The sequence below is a fragment of the Anolis sagrei genome, chromosome 6, assembly GCF_037176765.1.
Source record: "Anolis sagrei isolate rAnoSag1 chromosome 6, rAnoSag1.mat, whole genome shotgun sequence".
Classification (NCBI taxonomy): Eukaryota; Metazoa; Chordata; class Lepidosauria; order Squamata; family Dactyloidae; genus Anolis; species Anolis sagrei.
In genome coordinates this window covers 39,275,833-39,301,853 of record NC_090026.1, presented here as the reverse complement: position 1 = coordinate 39,301,853, position 26,021 = coordinate 39,275,833, and the positions used below count along the sequence as shown (strand labels likewise).

Sequence of the window (26,021 nt, the reverse complement as noted above, 5' to 3'; positions counted from 1 at the left end):
TATGACATCTGCATTTGTAAAAAAAAAGCTAATTTTGTCCTAGTTGTCCTTGGCAAGTGGAGTTTTTGAAACAAGAAAAAAATTGTTGTCTGCCTTTCTTTTGACAAGTTCCTACTTTGCTAGATAACACAGACTTAAAAAAAGCCATAGGTTTCACTGTCATTTCCTTTTGTAATTTTCTGTGCACCGCTTATGGAGCTGAAATGTCAGTAGTAATTGTTCTTATTAGATAACTTCATTTCAGCTCACGCTTATGGTGGCCTGCTCATCATTTTTTCTTTGCAAGATGCATCCAGAGGTGATTTGCCATTGCCTTTAGCCAAGAGTCATCAGTGGGTTTTCATGGCTAAGTGGAAATTTTGACCTTGGTGTTGCATTGTCCTTGCCCAGTACCCAAACTTCTACAACATTGATGGGACACAAAAGTTTTAAAAAAGATTCTCACAGATTTTTTAAGCATTTCAAACTTGTGTTGCATATAAGACCTCAGTATGATTTTGACTTCAGCGTGTAGCCCTTTTAAATTTGTTTAATTGACTGTGGATTAGACATTTCCAGTAGTTACGATGGTAGACCATTTGATATAGGCACTGACATCATAAAAGTAGTTTGTCCTTTATCCCTGTAACATTGCAGCTGAAGTTGTCTCTGCGCTGAGATTAAATGTTTTGTTATTGGCTCCAAATAAACTAGAATTTTATCCATCAAGACAAAAAAATGTACATTGTTCAGAAGCATTTACTGGCAAGGATAACCTACCCTCAGCCTTTTGCAGCAAAGAGCAAAGTTTAAATAAATATATGAAAAAATGAAACAATTTTCAATAAATATTTTGCTTACTAAACTCTAGTTGTGAGAGGACTGCAAGAAATCTACTAGTAAGGTCATTTTATGTTAGCTACCATGTATGAATACATGGATCTTGAACCTATAAGGACAGAACCCCAAGAGAAGTGTGTTGAGACAGAGAGTTGGCAGTCATGAAAAGTTTGGATACATTCCTATTGGGTTAATTATTGACTTGGCTGTAGTCATCCTTGAGGTTAATCTAGCAGGAGTTTATGAAAACATTGATGACAACAGATTACAAGATATGGCTTAAAATGGCTTAAAAATAAGCCTCAGAAATACTACTGTGGCTCTTTTAGAGAAATCCAGCGATTGTTATAAGTAATTCCTAGGATAAATGCATAATTATTGGCTAGCTTTGATAAACAATAGACGTTAAGTAGTGTTGTGATCATTGACAACATTCTGAAAATGATCTGGATTCTGGACTTGAAATGGACTTTGGTGGAACTTCTTTTGAAATACACAGGTTAAAGCCCATCTGTCCCTTGAAACTTTTGTATGGATTTCTTGATTGTTAGGAAAGTCATACCAACTGTTCAGTAATGTATTAATAGTTGAAGGCAATCCTATTATCTATAATCTTATGCTCAAATCTGTCTTTTCCTGTGCGGATATTCTTTTCCACAAAGACAAGACTGAATCTGCTAAACTCCTAAGTATTTTTCTTAAAATTCTAAAAGCAAAGAAATATGTGAACAGAAATTATTTCAACAGACATAATGATTAATATAATTCAATAGCGATTCTGTTTCTCAGAAACGTAATGCCCTTAAGTTTTCTCCATGTCTTCAAAACAATGGCTAGGATATAGGAATATACTGTATATTAGCTGAAGATCATATTCTTTGTATAGACAGACAGTAGGCGATCATACAGTTAATTTAGGTCCGCAATAACATTTATTTCCAAACCCCATCCATGAATAATCTTTGGGTTAGTTTGCTGCCCATTTAAGTTTTGATTGATGGGATGCTGCAAGACCTCCTCATAACCAATCTCACTTCGATATCAGGCAAGCTTTTCTGCTTAGTCTGTAAACAACCGTCATCTGTGGCTGCCAGGTGGAGATCAAAGCGCAAAGAAACTGATTTTTTCCTTAAGCGAGGATTGTCCTTAAAGAAAGAGCCTTCCCATTCTTTAATCACTTCATCTACTTTTTCTTTCCTGTAATGATAAAGTAAGTTTTATGCTCAGGCATTAATGTAGAACATGCTTTCCACCTAGAATTTAATTACATGCTTTGACCCAACCACACAGTGATCTATTCAGTCATATGAAACAGAGATACATATATGTGTGTGCGTGCATTTATGTGTGTATGTGTGTGTATATATATATACACACACACATCCCCCCCCCCCCCCCCCGGGAGCATGTAGGAAAGGTATGAACTTTTTAGATTTCTTCTTTTGCAGTATAAATGGGATCAAATGTTATGTTATCAGAACTTACGCTGCACCAGTGTGCTTCCTGTACAATGATCAATTGGGGTTCCATCTTGCCAAAACAAAACAGTACCTTTGAGAAGCTTCTTTCAATGATGTATTTGTCCCTTTTCTTGTTCTTCTGTTTACTTACTGTATTGTGCCACAAGCTTCGGCACGTTCCTTTGCAACATCCCCATTTAAGACTGCTTGCTTTGTCAGTATTTCTACTTTTTCTATCTCATGCTTCTTTAATTCGCTTGCTGTAAAACAAAACAAAAAAGTGGATGTGTAAGGAATTTTGCCATCAGGCATGAATCGACATTGAACAGTGTGCATTAGCCTTATTCCTGGTGCTTGACTTTGATGTTCTTCTGCCAGGAAGACAGTTTTATACATCGAGACTATGAAATAGTTCATCCTTACCTTGATCACAATGCTGTTTGAATACACAATGTTCTTCTGCTTTTGAAGTGAAAGAACTTCTTTTAGCCCTGAGGGCTTTATTGTGATATTTTTAAAGATTCTTTTTACCATGTAGTGTCAAGTGGATGGGTGGGAAAGTGAGAAATAGCTTTTTAAAATGTGTTTCCTATTCCTGAATTGGAATTGGTTTAGAGAGTGGGTAAAGGGCAAAACAAGCTGGTGGGTATTTCTGGCAAGCATGGTGTCATTATTCTTTTCTTACATTCACTGTATATATGCAGATATTTGCATTTTCAGATAACTGAAAACTTGCAAGGCTTTTGAAATTCAGGTATGCCTTTTAGAGCAAATATCCAGTGGGTGGAAAGTGGACAAAGTTCATGGTGGGAAGGGTCCTAAAGACTTTTCCTTTGACATTCCTTTCTGGCAAGTTTGGCGTTTCATTTTGTTTTATTGTTCAGTGTGTGTATTAGGGGTTTACAAAACTTCATTTTTAAATAATTTGTCATATGTAATTCACAAGATTTGCATATACAAACAGATATTAAGAAACACAGAAGAGTGCCCATGCATAAATGTAAGAATCGAAACAGATAAATTCTGTAATCCTCGGAAGCTTTGCAAAGTCAGTTTCATTTTCAGAGCAAGCAAATGAGGTGAAGCCAAAGAGGCCCCATTTCTCTTTAAAGTAAGAAAAGACAGGCTGCCTTTCACCATGAGGAAAGCAGTTGGGCAGGACAAGCTGAGTGAGCTGGGGAAGAGACTGAGAGAGCACAGAATTCTGGGAAATGTAGTTTGGGATGGTGAGAAGCCCTATGGCAGAGTATTCTGCTCAGCACCAGAAAGCCCCAATGAGGATAGGGGAGAGATTTTTCCCTTCTAGCAGCAGCCAGAGTTCCAATTGAATCTGCAAAGAAGACTGAGTGATATTTCAATACTAGTAAAATCTGTGCAGGACTGGGAGGAAAGCCTTAAACTGAAGCTATGAGTTAATATGTTGTGTTGTATAGAGAGAGACATTCAATGAGATAGCTCTTCTGGCTTTTTAAAAAATTGTCTAAACTTTTTAAAAAATCTCAAAAATCAGTAAATTGACGAATCTTTCTGAAACTTGGGGAAAATGATCCCTGTTATCTTGTGTCATTGTATAAAAAAATCAAGGAGATAGCTCTTGTAGTTATTTTAAAAAATATGTTCTTTGTAAATTTCCCCAAGAATCCATGGATAAGTGAAACATTCTGAAACTTGATGGTCTGACAGTGGTAAATATGTTCTATAATTGTAGCAAGTTTCATGCCAATAGCTCTATCAATGAGGGAAAAAGGAGCCCCTGGATTTTTCCCATTGGCACAACTACTTAATGAAAAGTAATAAAAAGTAGTTAGCTTTTTATAGTTATGATACGGAGTCCGTCCAATTTCAGAAATACTTTAGACACAACCCCCACCCCCTCATTTCATAATGAGTATTGAAACTTTTTTTCATTGATCGCACAGGCCTAGTGTGAATATATGCAAATCTCCACATATCCCTGCACTTATTGTTGTTGTTGTTGTTGTTGTTGTTATGCTAAATTCCAGTGAGTCCCAGTTCAAATTAAGACTTGCCTAAATGATCTTTTAGCCTTTTATGTTATTGCCTGGCTTTAAAGAAACTCACGTGTCGGCAAGATAAATGCTATTCGGCTGGTGGTAGGCTTTTTGTCATCTTTTCTTTCTTGCCGTATAGAAAGATGAAACCTACAAAGAAAGCAAGATTCTTAAAACATAAGACTGTACAGTTATTTTGTTCATACACATATTTCTAAGTGCTCCATTTTACACTGCCATATAAAATTCAAAGCAGATCATCTGGATTTTTTATGGCAGTGTAAAAGGGGCCTGAGTTGAGATGTAAAAATAAAGCATGGCTTGTTGCTTTCACAATGATTTGGAATGAGATTCTGGGTAGCATCCTTTGCATTTTGCATACCAGACAACATCAGATGTTGCTTTTTACACTTTTCACACAGTACAGGTTTCTGTTATGTCTGACTGCCTAGTTAATAAAACATGATAAAAAAGCCATTGTTTATCCTGGCATCTTTTAATGAACCATAATTAGAACAAGCCATAGTTCCCCAGGTATCCCCAGAACTGTGGTTAGCATGGAAGATAAAATAGAAACTCTCCCTTGCAGATTACAGGAAAGAGGTGTAAACAAGTTTGAGATTTGTCCAAGCTTGTTCTTTTAATGGCCACCAGTCATTGAGCAAGAAAACATGCCTGTTGCTTTTAATTAAACTTGACACATTTATTTATCATTTATTTATGGGAACCCCGTGAATTTTGTATGGTTTTCTTAGGCAAGGAAGACTCAGAGGCCTGTTCTACACTGACACATAATCCAGATTCTCAAAGCAGATAATGTTTTTATATGACAGTGTAGTAGGGACCAGATATGAATTTGTCAGATCTTTCTTCTGAAATATAGCCTTCAGCACTTGGTATTCATTGTTATTACTATACATATTTCCTTGCTACGAATAGACATAATATGAGCAGCTTCCCAGCAAAATTACAATATTTGGTTTTGCTCCAGTACTGCTTTGGCTAACAAGTAGAATGCAATTTTAATGCTATCTTTAGTGAAAAGATAGGATAAAAATGTAATAAATATATCCTATATTGTGAGAAAGGCAGACAAAAATAAAATATATAAAATCAACCAATAAAAGGAAGTTAACAAATGAAATAAGTACTCACAAATGCAGTATGTCCTTGGTGCCACTGAGGTTCGTTTTACATTACCATATAAAATCCAGATTATCTGCTTTGAACTGGATTATATAGCAGTGTAGACTCATATAATCCACTTCAAAGCAGATAATGTGGATAATCTGATTTGACAATCTGGATTATATGGCAGTGTAGAAATGGCCTGAGATCCATAGCCTGGATCCCCAGGTTTCGGCGGTGACCAGGGGAGCATTCGCACAGTTAAGACTCGTGCGCCAACTGCGACCGTACCTTGGGAAGTCTGACTTGGCCACGGTAGTCCACGCTCTGGTTACATCCCGCCTTGACTACTGCAACGCTCTCTACGTGGGGTTGCCTTTGAAGACGGCCCGGAAGCTCCAATTAGTCCAACGGGCGGCAGCCATGGTATTAACAGGAGCAGGGCGCAGGGAGCATACAACTCCTCTGCTGTACCAGCTCCACTGGCTACCGATTAGCTACTGAGCCCAATTCAAAGTGCTGGTTTTGACCTTTAAAAGCCCTAAACGGTTCTGGCCCTACATACCTATCCGAACGTATCTCGGCCTATCAGCCCACCAGGACCCTAAGATCTTCAGGAGAAGCCCTTCTCTCCATCCCGCCTGCTTCACAAGTGCGGCTTGCGGGAACGAGAGATAGGGCCTTTTCTGTGGTGGCCCCCCGGCTTTGGAACGCCCTCCCTACTGAACTAAGATCAGCCACCTCGCTAATGGCATTTCGGAAAAAACTGAAAACTTGGATGTTCGAGCAAGTTTTCAACTAATTCCGATGTGATGATGTTTTGATCATGGACTAGCAATCAAGGATAACGAATTGGATTATGACTTTAACTATGAGATGTTCCGGTCTGTATTGGTGGCCCAATACTATGTATGTATATGTATGTATTTTTATATTTTATTTTATATTTTTAAAGTGAATATTGTATTTTAAATATGTTGTAAACCGCAATGAGTCGCCGCACAGGCTGAGATATTAGCGGTATACAAGTGTACCAAATAAATAAATAAATAAATAAATAGATGCTCAGGTCCCATTGGAGTTTTTCTTCCACATTTGTGGTTTGATTTTTGCAGATATGATTATTCATGGATTGGATCAAAAAGCTATCTCTAGGAATCTCTAAGTCCCCCAGTGTGAGATTGTGGGTCACCTTCTTCCAGTCATGCTGGAGGATCCAGACACTTGTCAAGAGAACATCTCTTTAGGAATATCTAGGTCCTCCAGTGTGATTCTATGATCAGTTGCTCTGGATAAAAAATAGTAATTCCTTAATTTGTGGTGTTTCTCTTTCACGCCCCGTCCCCCCGTGTCCCTAACCAAAGTGTATATGGAGAGCTGATTGTATATACAATGATATAGTTAAATAATGATCTGCTTTTGGAGTTAAGAAAATATTTTCAAGCTGTCAATGACTGAATCCATGGGTACAGAACTATGATTATATTTCAACCATGAGTACCTTTTTTCCTCCTTTTCCAGTAGGCTGCGATATCTGTCAATCTCCTGCTCGAGCTTCATTTTTGTGTTCAGTAATTTTTCATGTTGCTGTAGCTGCTTTTTGAGGCTGTGTCTCACCTCTTGTAGCTCTTTCTCCAAACTTTCAATCTCGCTTTCTAAATGCTTGAGCTGAGTCTGGTACTGCTGTTCCGAGGTTAGCAAAGCAGCTTCCAAGCCTTTCTCCTGTTCAATAGAGGTACCAGTTAAAGTTCTAAAATGTAATTTTTCAAAATACAGATGAATTTTTAAAAATAGTTTCCTTTTAAAGAACTCATTGAAAAAAATCCTAATATTGGTTTTAACATAAAGACCCCACTGAATGCAACAAAAATATATAATTCTTTACATTCTGAACAAGATGGAAAGCGCTGCTACATTTACTCAGGAGAAATTGTAGGCGTTTGAGTGCCAGCACCAGTTTTCTGCATAAATTCTTAAAATGCCCTTATCTGACTGATGTAAGCAAAATATGTCAAATGCTACCTGAGGGAAAATACTTCTCGTTTTTCATTTTTGAAAAATGTTTTCAAAAATTCAAAACAACATTTGTTGTTCTTTTCAGGTATTGCCAATGCTGATTAGCAAAGGATCTGTGCATATATATTACTCTATATGTACATTATTTTTATCTCTGTTTGGAGCCCATGGATCTACAGAGTGGCTTCTAATTGCATAGGAAAGAGTAAAAGCTGCAAAAATATAAATAAGCACACATTAAAAACACTATAGGTTAAGTTTTTCTTGTCTGAAGTGCTTGGGACCAGAAGACTTTTGTATTTCTATTTTTTTCCAGATTTTGGAATACTTACATTAGCATATATGTGCATAATAAGATAACTTGGAGATGTGAATCCAATCTAAACATGATATTAATGTCTGTTTGATGTAAACCTTATGGACATAGCCTGATGTAGAAACATTTTAATAATTTTGGTCATGAAACAAAGTTTATGCCCATTAAACCATCAAAAAGCAAGGATGTTATTATCTCAGTGACCCATGTAGACAATTTTGGATTTTGGAGTATGTCGGATTCTGGAATTCCAGAAAAGGAATGCCTAACTTGTAATGTGTTCAAACAAGATTAGGATATGAGTTAAGTGCATATAAGGGGTGTTTGCCAACTTACTTCAGTAGAATAGTATTCCGGGAACTTTTAGATGCTTCCAATTAAGATGAACACAAAGTTATGGCAAAACAGAAAGCATTTCTTCATAAATCAGCATGTCCTGATGTTTGCTGACGCAAATGCAAATTGGATCGTAATGTTATCAATAAAAATTGATCACACCTCATAAAAAGGGTATGTTTTCTTGTATCCATAGCAAGTATTGATGTTAGAAAGTTTTTCAAGCAACCATCCCCTATTTTTCCAAGGTAAGATCACCTACCTTCCAGCAGGCAACTATTTCAGTTTGTGCTGTTTCTAAAAGGGAGGCAATCAGGTCTCTATTTGCAGTTACTGCTTTCTTTGGTATATATATGAAGTAATAAAAGTACAGGACAAAAATGGATGGTTTCTTAAGTCATGAGTACGATCTGCTTTAGGACCACAATCCAAATGTTTTGACCTGTCACTCAGTTTTGATTGTTAGGATTATTGCATAATGATTGCTTCAGTAATGGTATCACTCTGATAACATTGATTGTCAAAGCTTTGGTTAGTTTTGGTACAGAGAGACAGAAACAATTTTGGGAGGAGATGGAACCAATGCACCTATTGCACCCAGTATTGTGGGGATTTGGGACTGTAAGCAACTAGACCACTTCCACTGCAGGGCCATATGGTTCTGCTACACTCTCTCCCATGTGAATATCTGAATCTATCATTCTTGCACCAAGCATCACATAGACTGGGGTACTGGTTTTCCAGTGTCCAAACAGGCTGAGTGTTGGTAGCCCATACTGTCGGCCAAGTCTATTAAGTTATAACCGAAACAAGTGAGGTTTTCAAAATTCCAATGAAATGTGGTCTCTGCTCATTCTTGCTAATGGAAACACCCCACACTGGCTGAATCTGCAAATGGTCACATTTCTAATAACTCTATCTCAGCCTTTGCCAGTCATAGTTGCATATTAAATTTCCTCCTTGCAGTCTTTTAAAGACTGGAAGTACTAGAACAGTTACACACTGTTCCTTGTTGTATTAGGACTGCTGGTATACTTTGGACATAGCATCTAGCTGGAAAGAAAATCCTCATCGCACCTCTGCAGAGGCAATAAAGCCATTTGATTGCATTTACTTACCATAGCATGGAGAGAATCAATTTCCATCTGCATTTGATACCACTGACGTCTAGCTTCATTTAATTCTGCCCTGGCTGCTTTTAGCACTTCTTCGTCTTTGCTCATTCTTTCACTAGTGGCTGCTTCTAGCTGCAAGGAAGCAGTCACAATGTGAGTTCAGTCGGCCAGAGTTAGTGAAAATGTAACTGTTGGGCATGGTTGACTTTTTCAGCTTGATAGAATAGCTGATCTTGCAACTGAAGAGATAAAATCTTGAATTCCAAATCCCAATATGTATGAAAAATGTAATTTAACTCCCTCCCCATATTTTAAAATGCTGAAATATATGCATTATTACAAGGTGGGTTATGCTGTGATACATTGAGTGATAATCTCAGACCATAAGGAGACAAGCATGTATTAACCTGGATGTGGAAATCATATGCCCCTCCAGATTATATTGCACTATAGTGTGTAGATCAGGGGTCCCCAAACCAAGGCTCATGAGCTGGATACAGCCCTTCGGATCATTTAGCCAGCTGCCACCCTAAACTTTAGACACACCACCTCATCTGATGGGTGGTTTACCTTGTCTTAGCATGCTGCTGGGACAGAGACCGCCAGAGCCCATCAAATGATGCAGGGCTACGTCCAGCGGAGCTCCATTGTGCTCCATGCAGGCAGCATGCTGGCAGTGCACTAAGAGGGAGCCCTGAGGAGACGGGTTGAAGAAACTAAGGACAACATGGGAGAAAGCCGGAGATAGCTGAAAAATGTTGTGCGATGGCAGCTGAATGCTGCCTCACAGTTTCCCCTGTTGTCCCCAGGATTCTGGACCTCCATAAAGGAGCTGTTATGTGGTATCCCACAAAGTGCTATTCTATCGCCAATGCTTTTTAATATTTACATCAAACTGCTGGGAGAGATCATCTGTAGGCATGGGGTGGGGTGTTATCAGTATGCTGACACCCAAATATATTTCTCTGTGCCTTCAAAAAGAGCTTCAGCTAAGGATAGAGGTAACCATATGAGTTATTGCACTGGGTTACAGCTTGCCTCCTTAAGTCTTCTATAGAGAATTCTCTCTCTGTTTTAGACCAATGCTTGGTCAAAAAAAAAAAAGGGAGGGGACAGTTTCACAGCTGGTGGTGCAGTGAATTGTGTGCAGGAAGGTGCTTGGTTTTTCTGGATGAGACTCCATTGCTCATATTTACTGTATTTAGTATATAATTCTTTAGACAGCATGGATTACTCCTGTAGATCTCTTTTATAGTGTTGTTGTGAATCACTTGTATCTGCTGGATCATTGTTTTATTGGGGATTTTATTTGTTGGTGGATCAATATTGTATTTTATTGGTCTTATGGTGACTGCTTAGACTAAATAGGTTAGATAAAAATAATATAGTACAGCTTTCCATAGTCTTTCATATACTTGGAATATGCTGGACTAGTATAGCCAATAATGGATTATTGTATGTGCCTTCAAGTAACCTGCCAATTTATGATAGCCTCATGAATTTCATTGGGGTTTCATAGGCAAGGAATATATGTATGTAGTTTTGTTATATCTTTCCTTTTAAATATAACCTGCAGCACCTGGCATTCATTGGTAGTCTCCCTTCTGAGTACTAACCAGGCTGACCACACTTAGCTTCCAATGTCAGACAGCATTTGGTACATTTAGGGTATTTATTAGTATTATTTTTATCCTGGGACTGCATGACCAGGAGGAATAAGGAATCAGAAGTGTAAACTGTCTGAGGGAGAAAAGCTTAAACCGCCATGTCTCAAGCCTTCCTTGCTACCTCTCATTCTCACATAATTTATTATTTTTTAAATTTATTGTGATTTTAAATGAGGAAAAAAAGCCATGCCTCAAGCCTTCCTTGGTACGTCTCATTCTCGTATAATTTATTGTTTTTTAATGTATTGTGATTTTAGAGCCAAGGAGTTCAACCTAGAGAATGACTGGCCCAAGGGCACAACAGTGAGTTTCAAATTTGACAGGAGATTTGAACCGGTGATTCCTTGTTCCTAGTTTGACACTAATCCCCACAAAGCATTGAGATCTCCATGACAATGTTTAAATCTGAAAGATTTAACAAAAAAGAGATGGGTTGAAAGTGGGAATAATAACAAAATGAGATGACAGGACAGATTCCTTCCTATTCCTTCCCACCCTATTTTGAAAACACAACTTACTGGGTCCTTGACTAAGAAAACAGAAGCCAAACAGTGGAGAGAATATAAAAGATTCCAAGTCCATCTACCTCTTTATATGCATATGATTCGTTTTTCACATTCACCAGGGTTAGAGGGGCAGGATCCCCATGAAAGTGGAAAAGCAACAAGTATTTAAAAAAAAAACTGGGAGAAGAGCTCTCTAGGAATCTTGAGGTCCTCCTATGATTATCTTTTGCTGAAAGAGACAGACATTCCCAGGGACCAATCAAATCCACAAATAGCTAAACCTACAAATGTGAAGGGACGTATTTGGCACATTCTCTCCTGCCCAAGTCAATGCATTTAGCACCTAAAACTAGCCACTTTCCCCCTGCCATTTGAGATGGAAAATCCAATAGTGCCTTTCCATTTCCCTAATAAAGAAAATAGAATAAAATTAAATGTAATAACTATATCATGCCCTGTCATATACCCTCTATATATGCTGTCTAGGACACATAGCTGACTTTGTGAAGTGCTAATGATGGACCTCTACAGAATGGCAGCCAAAATTATGTTCAGTGACAACCAAAAGAACCTATGCTATCAAAATAGTGCTTAGTTTTTAAATTCTGCAGAAGTTCAGTAAATATGTACAAGTTCAAAAAAATGTAACAAAATTTGCTAGAGAGAGACAATCAGATTAGCACTAGACACATTATTCTAAACATTGCACATGTTTGTTACAGTTTATTATAGGCAATGCAGTGTGTTCCGAAAGGCAGAAAATGGTTTTTTTTAGTAAATTCTCTAGTGCTTAAGGATGGTTACTAGGCATGCCAAAGCTAGTGAATTCACAACTGCAGTTGTATTAGATTGCAAGAAACATAACTCTTGTCATAAAGTGGATTGCTGATGTTTGGAGCCAAAATTGTCATCCTAGATTAGGCAAGAAAGGTAATGCTTAGCTGTTTGAATGAGTCCCTCTGAGCCATTCAGGAGTGTGTGCCAGACTGATGATATACTAGCTAAGGATGACCTAGCATATGCAACAATTCTTAGCATGGTGTAGAGTACCCTTCCCCAAGTGAATATCCTCAAAATGTTTTGGACTACAGCTCACATCACTTCTGGCCAATGCTTATGCAGATTGGAGGTGATGTGCAAGCAAAAGGTTGGAGAAAGAGCATACATTTTACGACATTTATATCCAGCCCTTCTCAACCCAAAGGGGGATCAAAGGGGATGTCAAACTCAAGAGCTGTGGGCAAAATCCAGCCTACCATGTCATTTTATGTGATCTGTGAAGCTTTCAATGCCAATGCGACACAAGTTAGTTATGCAATCTTATAATTACAAACCTCCTATTGAAGGCAACCATAAGGCTGATTTGGCCATTGATGAAAATTAGTTTGATACCCCCCTCTGTAGAGCATTTCATCAACCAAAAAGTTATTTTGGTTGCATGAATTTCCTGTTCTAACATGACATAACATGTTCACATATAGGAAATTAACTCATACATAATAATTCACAAAAGCATTTCTAAAACACAATAACAACTGGATCTTCATGCTCTTGAAAGTAGTCCTATATGAGTTATGAGATGTATACATTCCAAATGTGGGACATGCATGATGAGTGGAAAAGTGTTCTGCTCTTGGACAGGACGGAATTAACCTTACGTTTGTATATCAAAGTAGCAGGAATTCTAATCTGAAAACAGGACATAAAAGCATCTGGAAAATGAAAAACACGTAGGCGAAGAATTCAGATAGTCTGAACAAAAGAATGAGTTAGGCCACTGTGGGATATCTCCAGCCTTTTTCAAGATGGGGCTCCCAGTTCAGGCCCAATATGTATAGTGTTAAAAGACTGACGACCTCATCACACAGGGCTTTCCCCCGTACCAAAAACCAGGCACCGCAGGTAGGGAATTTCAGTGGTCTTGATTTAAACACCATATCTAAAGAATAGGCATGCCAGAAAAACACTGTTCGTTTTTAAGGAGTTACAAACCGCTGCTGCTTTGTGAAAAAACTTGTCTCAACTTCTACAATTACATTTCTTGATAGGCAATTAAAACAGGTGCCTCTCCAAAAGCTACATATTGGCTTTTATAATAGAACTTTAAAGTTACTCCTCACATCTTGAGTATTTAATAAGATTAAATGATAGTTTGTTTTTATTTATTGACATTTCTTAGTTCCTTATTGACTGTCCCTTAGGTAGTTAGATAATAGATTGTGTAATATATAATAGGAGGGGCGTTATTAGCTTTGAAGAAAAGATGCCCCAAAGCCATGAAATGAATTAAAAAAATAACAGTCCTATTCACCAGACTCTTGGGGGGTGAGGGCAAACCTTTCAACCCAAAGGGACAATTTGTCCTGTCCCTGCTCAAACACAGACACTTCATATATCCATTTTTCCACTGCTCATATGGTTTTTTCCCACTTACTGCCTTGGGTTCCATATTAAAAGTAAGCTGGGATAGTAAACAAACAACTGTCTCACATGCATGTACATGTTTTAGCCCTTCCTCACCTGCCTGCTGTAGGGATGAAGATTGGGTTTATTGCACTCCTACCAGGCTTTCCTATAAGTTTAAAGCAGCACCATGTGTAGGGAGGGGAGATCAAGATGGGGTGGGGGTGGGGAGGAATAGAGAGCAAGTGCGATGTAGTGGTTTGAGCGTTGAACTACAACTTTGGAGACCAGGGTTCGATTCTCTACTTGGCCATGAAAATCCAGTGGTTGGCTTTGGGTGTGTCATACAGTCCTGGTCCCAGAAAACCCTGTAATATGTTTGCCTTAGAGTTACTATTTAATTCCCTCCTTGGGTATGGAAATGCACTTAGTGACCTTGGAAGAGTCACACACACAGTCGACCTCATCAGATGGCCCACTGGAATTACCACATATTATGACCAATTCGGTGGTGCCCATTGGGGGTTGTGGGAAACCCGTCGCCACATCCCCACATCACCCAACTCACTGAGTTCCCATCCAATGGGGACTCCCCATCCAATGGGAGGAAGCGTTGGGCACCCGGCTTCCTCCTGTTGATTTCTATTCAACATGGGAAGCCATGACAGTATGCTCCAGTTTGCCTATACTTTTACGACGAAGCCCCACTGCAAGTTGTTTACGTCACGAGATAGGAGCAAGCGGGTTCTGTCATAAAAGTATAGGTGAACCTGTGCACACCACTGAAAAGGACCCTGAAAAGCCATTTTATGTTCATCTTAGGGCTGCCATTAAGTTGGAAACAATTTGAAGGCACTAAACAACGAGCAAGGATAAAAACAACTTGCTGCCTGTAATAAATTTCCCGCTAGGAGCTCATCCCTTCTGCCATCTGGAAGTGTGACTTTGATGGAATCCTTACTTGGGTAGAAAGAAGACTTCCTTTGACAAGGGAAGAAATGGACCATATGTAGTTTATAACTGACGGGCTGTGCATGCTTTTATAAAGCCCATGTTATTAATATATAATTTCCTTGAATGTGCAGAAACTGATACTTTTTTTAAATGAAGATAGTATTTATATAATATGAATAAACAAATATAATGTTGCAAATGCATTTCACAGCTGGATTTCCAAAAATAATTGTGCAGATAGAATTTATGGCTCATATTACTCATAACATCACACTTCTTTATGATTGCATTCCCACTGTCTGAACATCTTGCCTCTCCTGAGCACAGCCAGTGTACTCTGTCATTGCCAAATTACAAATTGTCGCTGCATGACACATCCTCAAAGGTGCAGCAAATATTATCAGAGAGAGGCAGGGGTGGGAATATTACAATCTGTAAACCACAGGTAATACTTTCCCATACAAGTTTTGCATTCTATTCATTATTTTTCAGCAGAAAATAGCAAATGTAGAACTGAAATTTACTCGGCAGTGTGTGTTATAGCCTAATGCTGTTTCAGAACTCTCCCCAGATTTTTTTTGTGTGTATACCTTCAAATTGCCTATTGACTTATGGCAATCCCAATTTTTTTTTGGGGGGGGGGGGGAAGGATACCTGAAGATGGTTTGCCAGTTTTTTTCCTCTGATATCTAGCCTATAACAGCTGGTATCTGTTGCCAGTACCCAATCCCAGTACTAACATGGTGTGATCTTGCTTCGCTTCCAAGTTCAAATGGGATCTGGAAGAAAATTCTGGCTCCTGGAATGTCACTTCCAGTTAGCCGAAATGATGGCAGTGCAACTTGTGCAGGGTTGCAAATGACCCCCCCCCCCAACTTTCTGATTCTGCCCATCCTGAATCAAAACTTGACTGGCCACAGTTGTCATCAGTTCAGGAACCATGGAATGGTGGGTGTTGGGTAGGTGAGGCTGAGGCTCATATTAGACTTATGGGGATGTTTACATGCTTCCAGAATAATCATGCACCAAATATCATGACCACTAGTTGAGCCCCACTGAAGAACTACCAACCATGTGTCATAATTTATAGCCATTTTCACATACACTTAAGAAGATTTTATGTATTTTACCTTGCCTCAATATAGTAATATTTGGCTTTAAACAATTTTATAATACTTCATTTATTAATTTTTATTATTTTCATTTCAGCCACAAAGTTAACTTCTTGAGTTAATGGTGTTATTATTACACCGGCCAACACACATTTTGATGCCTCATATGTTAGAACTGTTTCTGGTTATATTTGACCAGAAACAGTTCTAACATATTTAAAAAAATGGAATCAGTTTCCTCCTCATCTCTAGTTTTCGAGATACAGAACATATGCCACATAGCAGTCTTCATCTGCTCACTCATAGAAAACCATGGTAACCCCATATCTAAGAAACTAGAGCTGCTGCGGTCTATCAAATGGAGTATTGTGAATCAGTGTCCCAAATAACCCCCAAAAGAGGCCTAAAAACTAAAATGTTTGGCTGTGTTATTATTATTCATTGTCTCCTATGATTTTACTATTTTGTCAAACAGTACAGAAAATTCACAATGATGGATCTATCATTGTTGATTCCTGATGAGAGGTTAAATGTTCCATCAACATTGTTCACAGAACAGTATCCTCCAATGTACTTCACGACAGCAGGCATTGCTTGCTCCAGTTCTCAGCATATGCTGCTAGAAGAGACAACCACTTTTTCCTAATGACAGGGCTGGTTCTTGAGTAGAGGGCATAGAACAGTGGTTCTCAGCCTGGGGTCCCCAGATGTTTTTGGCCTATAATTCCCAGAAATCCTAACAGCTGGTAAACTGGCTGGGATTTCTGGGAGTTGTAGGCCAAAACACCTGGGGACCCACAGGTTGAGAAGCACTGGCATAGAATCAGGTGTTTTTCAACATAAACTGCAGGATGTAGAATCATGACATGGGGAATAAGAGGAGCTACAAGATCATTATCACAGGCCACTTCAGCTTGGAATTAGCCACCAGAGTCCACATATGCATTTTCATTCTGAGATTTTTTAATATAGAGCAGGATATATTTTACTAATAGTAGTTTAGAACTCAAACAACAGAAATTTCTGAAGCTAGATGCACAGGAATAGGATGGCAGATGTGCATAGCTTTCCTGAAGGTTGAAGGAACATATATGCAATATTTGCTCAGCTATGGAATTTTTGTTTCCACATGCAAGAATGAAAAATGTAAGCATTTTCCTCCTCCACTTCAAATACAAAGACTTCGACACATTTTTTTTATTTTCTAAGATCTACAGAGACATTCGCTGGAACACCTCAGCAAGCGAGAGTCCAAAAGTGGCAGACACCAAATGAGAGACTTCATCCTGGGCACACAGAAAACTGGGCGACTTGGAAGGAGCTGAACAGACTGTGCTCTGGCACCACAAGATGCAGAGCCAACCTTAAGAAATGGGGCTACAAAGTGGAATCCACGACATGCAGGTGTGGAGAAGAGCAAACCACAGACCACCTACTGCAATGTAACCTGAGCCCTGTGATATGCACAATGGAGGACCTTCTTGCAGCAACACCAGAGACACTCCAAGTGGCCAGCTACTGGTCAAAGGATATTTAATAGAATACCAAGTCTGCAAACTTTGTGTTTTGTTTGTTTGTTTTTAATGCAATACAACTGTTTTGGTTTGCTCCTGACACGATGACTAAATAAAATACACAATTTTTAAGAACTATTTCTTAAAATTATTTGGAACTATTTGGAACTTTGTTTAAACAAATTTTAAACATGCTTTTCTCTGCAGAAAATGTGTTTTCTGTACAAAAAGAAGTATTTTCACACAAAATATATTTAGCACACAATCACTGATCCATATGCAAAACTATGTCTTCTATCACAAAAACATGTTTCCTGCATGGATAAAAGTGTACCTATGAAATCCACATATTCTTCTCTATTCCCTTATTTCCTGTGCAGATAAAATGTGGAGAGAAGGGGAATAGAAAAAGCAAGAAGAGTGTTTTTTGTGCACAGAAATCTGCCTCTTATACTCAAAGAAATGTTCCTGAGAAATATCCAGGAATATTTTGGGGTTTTGTATAATGGAGGTTTAGAGCTAAACAGGGTCATTATTTGTTTTTAAAGCAGAGGTACATTGAATTTCAATGCAATCTTCATACTTGGCACTAATGTTGTAAAAAGCTTTGAGAAAGAGATTTTAAAGATATTTTTCATGGAACCTCTAGGGTTCTTTGGAACATAGTTTGGAAAGTGCTGGACTAGACTAGTCTGATAGTCAGACCTCACCTGGAGGACTGTCCAGTTCTGAGCACTGCAGTTCAAGAAGGATATTGACAAGCTGAAATGTGTTCAGAAAAGGGAGATTAAAATGATCAAAGGTTTGGAAATCAAGCCCTATGAGGAATGGCTGAAGGAGCTGGATATGTTTAGTTTGGAGAAAAAAGGCTGAGAGGGGACATGATAGCCATGTTGAAATATCTGAAATGATGTCACATTAAGTAGGGGGGAAGCTTGTTTTCTCCTGTTCTGGAGACTAAGGACTTCATCACATATCTTTGGGATTTGCCACACATTGTGGCGATTCCATGGGGTTCTAGTGGGGGACATGAAGAACTCATCACCCCATGTCCCTCACCACATGACTTACCTCTGCCCCCATCCCATGAGGGGAAACGTCTGCTGCCCGACTTCCTTCCATTGTCTTGAAGACAACATGGGAAGCCTTCCATGTTGCTGCGGCAGCATACACTGCTTGCCCACTCCTTTCTTGATGGAGCCCAGCGGGAAGTACATGTGTATCATGTAATAGGCTCTGTGTCAAAAGGGGAGAACATGAGGCATATGGCAGACAAAGGAGCCTGTCTGATGAGGTTGTCTGAAACAGAGCAATGGATTCAAATTGCTGGAAAGGACGACTCCATGTGAATATTAGGGAGAACTTCCTGATGGTAACTGTTGTTTAGCAGTGGAATATGCTGCCTTGAAGCATGGTGGCATGTCTTTCTTGGGAGATTTTAAAGCAGAGGCTGGATGGCCAACTCTCAGGGATGCTTTTATTGTATTTTCCTGCATGATAGGAGGTTGGACTTGATGGCTTTGTGGTTTTTTTTCCAACTCTATGATTCTACAGAGCTTTCATTTACTGGGCCTAGTCTAAAAATAGTGATCCACGCACCTGAACATGCAGTTGGAGCAATCTTCACTTTTCAAAATATTAAAAATAAACATTTGCAAAATATGACACACTAAGCATAGCACTTTCCTAATAGTTACTTTCCATTAAGATTCCTACTCCTATCAAAGAAAACCAAAGTCTGTATTACTGTAATATATAGGCTGAATATACTTTTTGCTCCTCTACACTTTCCAGGCGGGGATGGAAATCCAAACAATTCTGAATAGAGATCTGTCCAGTAAAAACTAATTTCAGGTCCATTGCAAGCTTTCCCTCTGATCTACAAGCCACCAGTATTGAGTTATACGATACCACACACACACACACACACACACACACACACAGAGATTTTTAAATCATGAGTCATATTGCTATTAATGACATTCACATAAGTGATGTACAGAATAAGTTGGATATGTAATGTATTTGAAACACATTTGAGGTCGGGACACAGGAGACTCTGGTCCAAATTCGTCTTACTGAAAATCTTATTGGATAGGCAAGCTAGTTTCTAAAGGCCTTAAAGCATCACATTGTGATAAGACCAAATGAAGAGATATTGTAACTTGTCTCAAGCGCTGTGAAGAAGATTTGAAATTCAACCAAAGAAACAAATGATATCATCCTACCGTAGAAGCAAACCAGCCGTGAGAGATTACAAAAGGACTGCTCATTCAGAAATAACAATTTCAAAGCACAGCCAACTGATAAGCTCAGCATTTACCCAGCCCGACTTTTTTGGTTTATGATGTTTATGGTAGTTGTCAAGCTTGTCACTGAGTGATGGATTTCAGGGAGATCTCTTGCTGTGTGCATCTTTAATGCTGTTACCATGACCAGGTAACCTTTAAATCTCAGATTACAAGACAGCAAGCAAGGCATTACAGAACATTATGATATATCCACTTGTCTTCAGGGGGGACATAGTTCATATTACTTTGCTAGTAAAATTCCAGCTCCCAAAACGTAATAGTTGCTTAGCAGTCTTAACCCATCTTAAACAGTTATTTGAAGTCTAATTTGTTTCCTTGGCAGAAGAGAACTAGTTCTAAGTGAGGCTGAAGAGTACAATTGTATGGAAAGGATGAGCTGGAGGGGAGGGATAGATCTATTGCAAAAGCTTTGTCATTGCATTTAGGCAAGCATCTGAATGCAAGGTGACACAATTCGACCTTAGCATTCTTTTTATATACCTTAGCATATTTTCTCTCCAACATACTGCAGTATGAGACAATGATGGGAGGTGGGGTGAGAAGAAGAAAAGAAATCTGATTCCCTTCCCCAATAAAATGCTGCATTGAAAAAGGAAATACTGTACCTCACAGAGGCTGAGAGAGGCACTGAGTACACATTGGACTGGCTCCTTATTCGGGTAGGTGCCTGTCTGGATATGATCATTACCTGGGTCCCTGCTGAGAGGATGGTCTCTATCTGACTTCGGGTGATGAGCATTTCATAGTTTGCCCTGATCTCATTGAGGAGCTGGGACAGATCCATGCTGCTCCCATCCTCCACTTTGGCTAACTGAACCTTATGGATAGGATGAGAAGGCTGCTGCAGAGCATTCCCAGTCTGCAGTAAAAATCAGAGAGAAACCAGAGAGAGAAAAGGGAGGGAGGGTGAGGAGGCAGGAAAACAGATTTCTTTTAAAGTGACAGGGTTCTGTTCTTTGAGCACCATCAGGGACGCTTCGTCATTCATCATGGCTCTGAGGTTTTCAAACTCAGAGCCAATTAACCTGACTTGACTTAAGATCCTGCCAGGCTTACGACAGACTTATGGCAATATAGCTCATCTAAGTACCTCTTCTATATGACCTTTCTCAATATTGGCATTGTTCTTCGTGCTGCAGAAAATAGTTTTACTAATTTGAGGATATGTGTGCCAACTTGGCATATATGTGTATATATATGAATCTATCATGGGACAGCAAAGCCTAGAGAAGACAATTATGCTGGGGAAAGTGGAAGGCAAAAGGAAGAGGGGCCGACCAAGGGCAAGATGGATGGATGGCATCCTTGAAGTGACTGGACTGACCTTGAAGGAGTTGGGGGTGGTGACGGCCGACAGGGAGCTCTGGCGTGGGCTGGTCCATGAGGTCACGAAGAGTCGGAGACGACTGAACGAATGAACAACAACATCATGGGATGGATATATACCTTACTTACTTTCTTACTTACTTAGGCGATCCCTTGTTGACCAAGTAGGATTGTACTGGTGGTGGGTCCGTAGGTGACTGTGGAGTCCTATTCTTGATCTGCATGTTCTCCTGCAGTGAGGGCATTGGTTTCCAGGTGCAAGGCGGTCCCGGTTGGGGTTGGCTTGACACACCTTCCTCTTGGCACATTTCTCTCTTTCGCCCTCCATTTGTGCCTCTTCAAATTCTACAGCACTGCTGGTTACAGCTCACCTCCAGCTGGAGCGGTCAAGGGCCAGGGCTTCCCAGTTCTCAATGTCTATGCCAGAGTTTTTAAGGTTGGCTTTGAGCCCATTTTTAAATCTCTTTTCCTGCCCACCAACATTCCGTTTTTTGGATATATACCACAGTTTCCTGGACTGTATGTTCTGTACAAAATATTTTCATACTTTTAGTTAACTTTCTTACCCCAAACAAAATCCATACCATTTGCCACACCCAGAGGTGGCCCTAGGTAATTTTCAATGGTAAGCAAACAGTATTTTGGCGCCCGCCAACCAATCACTGATATATATTTTCTGTTCGTCATGAGAGTTCTGTGTGCCGTATTTGGTTCAAATCCATCATTGGTGGAGTTCAGAATGCTCTTTGATTGTAGGCGAACTATACATCCCAGTAACTATAACTCGCATATGTCAAGGTCTATTTTCCCCCAAGAGCGCCTTAAGAGTGCCCCTGGGCAAAATCAACTATACTGCAAATGCTTACTTTGCGTAATGGGTTGAGCCGCCCCTGGCCACACCATATCATATAATGGGACTTGAGCATTAGTATTTAATGAATGTGATGAAGTAGAAAGTTACTATTTAAGTTGGTTGTAGGTTACAGATTTTGGTAGCTGGAAAAAGGAAACACATTGTTTATATACCACACTTGTACTGATTTTTTTTACAGTCAGCCATCCACATCCCCTGTGAAAGTAAAAAATTAAACCTGTGAATAAAATATTTGCAAATTTTTAACCTGAGAGAACACTTCTCTGGGAATTTCTAGATCCTCCAGCATGATTGTGTAGTCAACATTTGGAGAAAATTACCATATAGCCACACTGCAAGACCATAGAATCACAATGTCAGTATTAAATGAATGAATTGTTTAGTGTACCAGCCATAGGCCATGACATCAGATAATATACAACTTTTAAAATAAATAAGTACAATAACGAAAAGGCGCAGGGATCTCAGTCTAAGACAGTACATAAAGATATGCTAGAATTGAGAAGGAAATATAACCAAACCATCAGAGCGAAAAAGAAAAATCACACCATATCCATTTGGAATGAGTTAGAACTCGCAGCTAAAGGGAAGTACAATAAGCACTTTCCAATATAACTTATTCCATATACCGACTCTTTTAAATAATAGTAGCAGTGACATGAGAACAATAACAAATGTCTGATTTGTATCATCCCAAATTATCTCAATTTCCATTTCTAGCCTTCTAAGAATTCCTAGGAAGAACATTCATTCATGAATAAGAAAACCTTCAAAAGTCAAGCCTGTAAATGTGGAAGGCCGGCTGTGCTTCCAAGAGGGGTCTTCTGCACCCTGAGATATTTTTTTCTGTCATTTTAGCTGTCAAACTTAAGAGTAGATGAATAACTGTATTTATTACTGTGAAATTACAAATGAGAAATCCTTGCTGAATTGGTTTGAAGTATCTGGTGATCTAGCATGATACCCATAGTTACTATTTTGCTGCACAATTGGATTTCTTATCTGTCTGTGAATTTATGAGCGACAACATTTTCCTCCAAGTCTCCTTAACTGACTGCCTCTCTATTCATAGCTTAGATCTGTGAAAATGAATATAATGGTCTATTATTTCAAGCTGTGACAAGCAGCCTTCCAATGTTTCCTCAACCCAAGGTATGATTACATACCTTGGTGTCACAATGGGGGCTAACAATGTGTATCTAGTAAGTGAACTTTGTTGGCCCAGATAATAATCAGTCAACTTGACAGTTCAAAGTTATAAAGCTGAGGAATAACATCATCTCGCCAAGGATTCCATCAAAGCTTCTGCCAAGCAAATGACACAGGGCATATGTTTGACATTGACGCGCATGTTCAAACAAGATGTTATCAAGTAAAATGCAGACACCAGAGTCCTTTGAATTTGAGTTCAAAAGATATGGACACTGGAGATGGGACAAATTATTACAGCACTGCTGTATATCTTTATTTGTTCTTTAATAACTGAGCTGATTAAAAGTGGGTATGCAATATGTCTAAGGAAGTTTGTTGTTACCTGCCTCCAAGTCAATTTCAATTTATGATGACCCTATGAATGAGTCACTATCCACATCAGCCCTAGTCAGATTTTGTAGTTTTGGGCCCACTGCTTCCTTGATTGAATCTATCCATCTGGAATGGGGTCTTCTTCCTTTTACCTATTGCCTTACATTACAGCTTCATGGGCCTCCAAAATTAATAACATTGTGTATCACAAGCATATGGTAGGAGTTTGAGTGTTGCGCTAAGATTCCAGAAGACTAGGGGCTGAGTCTCCACTTGATCACAGAACTTCACTGGGTACTCTTGGACAAATCACACCCTTATGCCTTTCTTTTTAGAGGAAAACAGAGGCAAACCTCCTTTCAATAGTGTGTCCAGGAAACTTAGGCGATCCCTTGTTGTCCGAGTAGGTCCATAGGTGACTTTGGAACCCTATTCTTGATCTGCATCTACCGCAGTGAGGGCATTGGTTTCCAAGTGGAAGGTGGTCTCGTTCGGGGTTGTCTTGACGCACCTTCCTCTTGGCACGTTTCTCTCTTTCACCCTTCATTCGTGCCTCTTCAAATTCTACAGCACTGCTGGTCACAGCTGACCACCAATTGGAGTGCTCAAGGGCCAGGGCTTCCCAGTTCTCAGTGTCTATGCCAGAGGTTTTAAGCTTGGCTTTGAGCCCATCTTTCAATCTCTTTGAGCCCACCCAGATTCCATTTTCTATTCTTGAGTTCGGAGTAGAGCAACTGCTTTGGGAGATGGTGGTTGGGCATCCGGACAACGTGGCCAGTCCAGTGGAGTTGATGGTGGAGGACCATCGCTTCAGTGCTGGTGGTCACCGCTTCTTCCAGGACACTGACATTTGTCCTCTTGTCTTGCCAAGAGATTTGCAGGATTTTCCAGTGGCAACACTGATGGAATTGTTGCAGGAGTTGCATGTGACATCTGTAGACAGTTCACATCTCGCAAGCATAAAGCAGGGTTGGGAGGACAATAGCTTTATAAACAAGCACCTTGGTATTCCTACGGATGTCCCAGTCCAAAAACTATGATAGGGTTGCAATAAGTCATCATCATGTTAAGCATAGTCTGATTCCCAGAATTCCTAAATAAGAAGCTGATTAACTATAAACAGCATGAGATTTTAAAAAATACATCCCAAAGCTTTCTAATAATACCAGACGATGCTAATATTCTGCGTCACCTTCTACTTTAGACTTGTTCACAACTCATCACACTATAGGCCAATGCTGGGCAGACAGATGCATATACTGTACTGGAGATCATCCGCACAGCAGAATTATAGCAGTTTGACACTACTTTAACTACCATGGCTCTGTCCTGTGGAATCCTGGAATTTATAGTTTTTTTTGTGGCACCAGAACTCTGACAAAGAAGTGTAAGTATCTTACAGGAGTACCAATCACGTAATTACATAGCATTTAACCATGATGGTTAATGTGGAGTTGTCACAATATTCTAATTCTACAATGTGGACACAGCCAAGGTGGCTCTCTAAAGAGACTCACTTTCTGCTAAATATGGCCATTTTAAATTATTCAGTAGACAAGAATGTACAAACATGTTAGCTTTCAGCAGCAGGAAGCAGGTAAGTATTGTTGCAACACTTCAAAAATGCTTAGAAAGCAGAACACCAATACATCTGGTTGATCGCTTGCCCTCCCTTAATTAATTGATTGACTTGTTCTGCGTTACATGTTCTTTGGGACAAACAGGACTATCAAGTTGATTTAGTTTTCCCAAGACTGCCATTATAGTATTAAGCAAGAGGTCTAGCTGACACAGGGACTACTAAGTACTAGAAGCATTGGCAGTGTAAGATTTCCTGTTCCATTGCCTTCTCATTGACAAGTTAGATTTGGACCATAGCATACACTAGATCCAAAAGAGCAACAGAAGGAATCATGACTAGTTGTCTTAGGGCCCTTCTACATTGGCGTATAGGCTTGTGCATTTTGGGTGAATCACTATCTGTTTCTGCTTTCCAGGTACTGGAAGCCCCCCATATCTGTTTTCCAGCACCTCCCGAAAATGGGTGTGCTGCCAAATGAGTGTTTTCATTCAGCACCTGAAAAAACAACAACAATTCGTGCCATTTTTAGCCCATTGGTGGCATTAGGAAACTTACGAGGCTCCCTTTCCCCTGGGAACCTTTCCTTGCTTCTCTTCAAGGGAACCTGGGTGTCAGTAACAGGGTTAAGAAAGCACCCTATCCCATCCCCCCCCCCCATATTAAAATTTGGGCATATCAGGTATGTGTGTCTAATTTGGTCCAGATTCATTGTCATTTGGGTTCACAGTGCTCTCTAGATGTAGGTGAACTACAACTCCCAAAATTCAAGGCCAATTCCCCTCCCCCCAAGTTCTCCGGTATGTTTGGTTGGTCATGGGGTTCTGTGTGCCAAGTTAGACCCAGGTCCATCATTTGTGAGGTTCAGAGTGCTCTTTGATTGGAGGTGAACTATAAATCCCAGTACCTACAACTCCTGATTGTCAAGGTCAATCCCCCCCTTCCCAAGCCCCACCAGTATTCAAATTTGGGCATATCGGGTATGTGTGCCAAGTTTGGTCCAGATCCATCATTGTTTGGGTTCAAAGCACTCTCTGGATGTAGGTGA

The 26,021-nt window shown here is 39.6% G+C and overlaps 1 protein-coding gene across 2 annotated transcripts; it reads right to left on the bottom strand.

Moving 5' to 3' along the window:
* Positions 1-511: 511 nt before the first annotated feature.
* On the bottom strand, positions 512-20,560 carry KRT222 (keratin 222). 2 transcript variants are annotated; one of them, XM_060781021.2, is made up of 6 exons: positions 20,359-20,560; positions 9,206-9,334; positions 6,921-7,141; positions 4,362-4,441; positions 2,431-2,539; positions 512-2,016 (listed from the first exon to the last, which is right to left on the bottom strand). In XM_060781021.2, exons 1-6 carry the CDS (start codon positions 20,452-20,454, stop codon positions 1,803-1,805), a joined length of 849 nt encoding a protein of 282 aa, XP_060637004.2. In that variant the 5' UTR covers positions 20,455-20,560; the 3' UTR covers positions 512-1,802. The 2 variants fall into 2 exon arrangements, with proteins under 2 accessions (XP_060637004.2, XP_060637005.2); XM_060781022.2 differs by having other exon boundaries at positions 20,276-20,451.
* Positions 20,561-26,021: the final 5,461 nt, after the last annotated feature.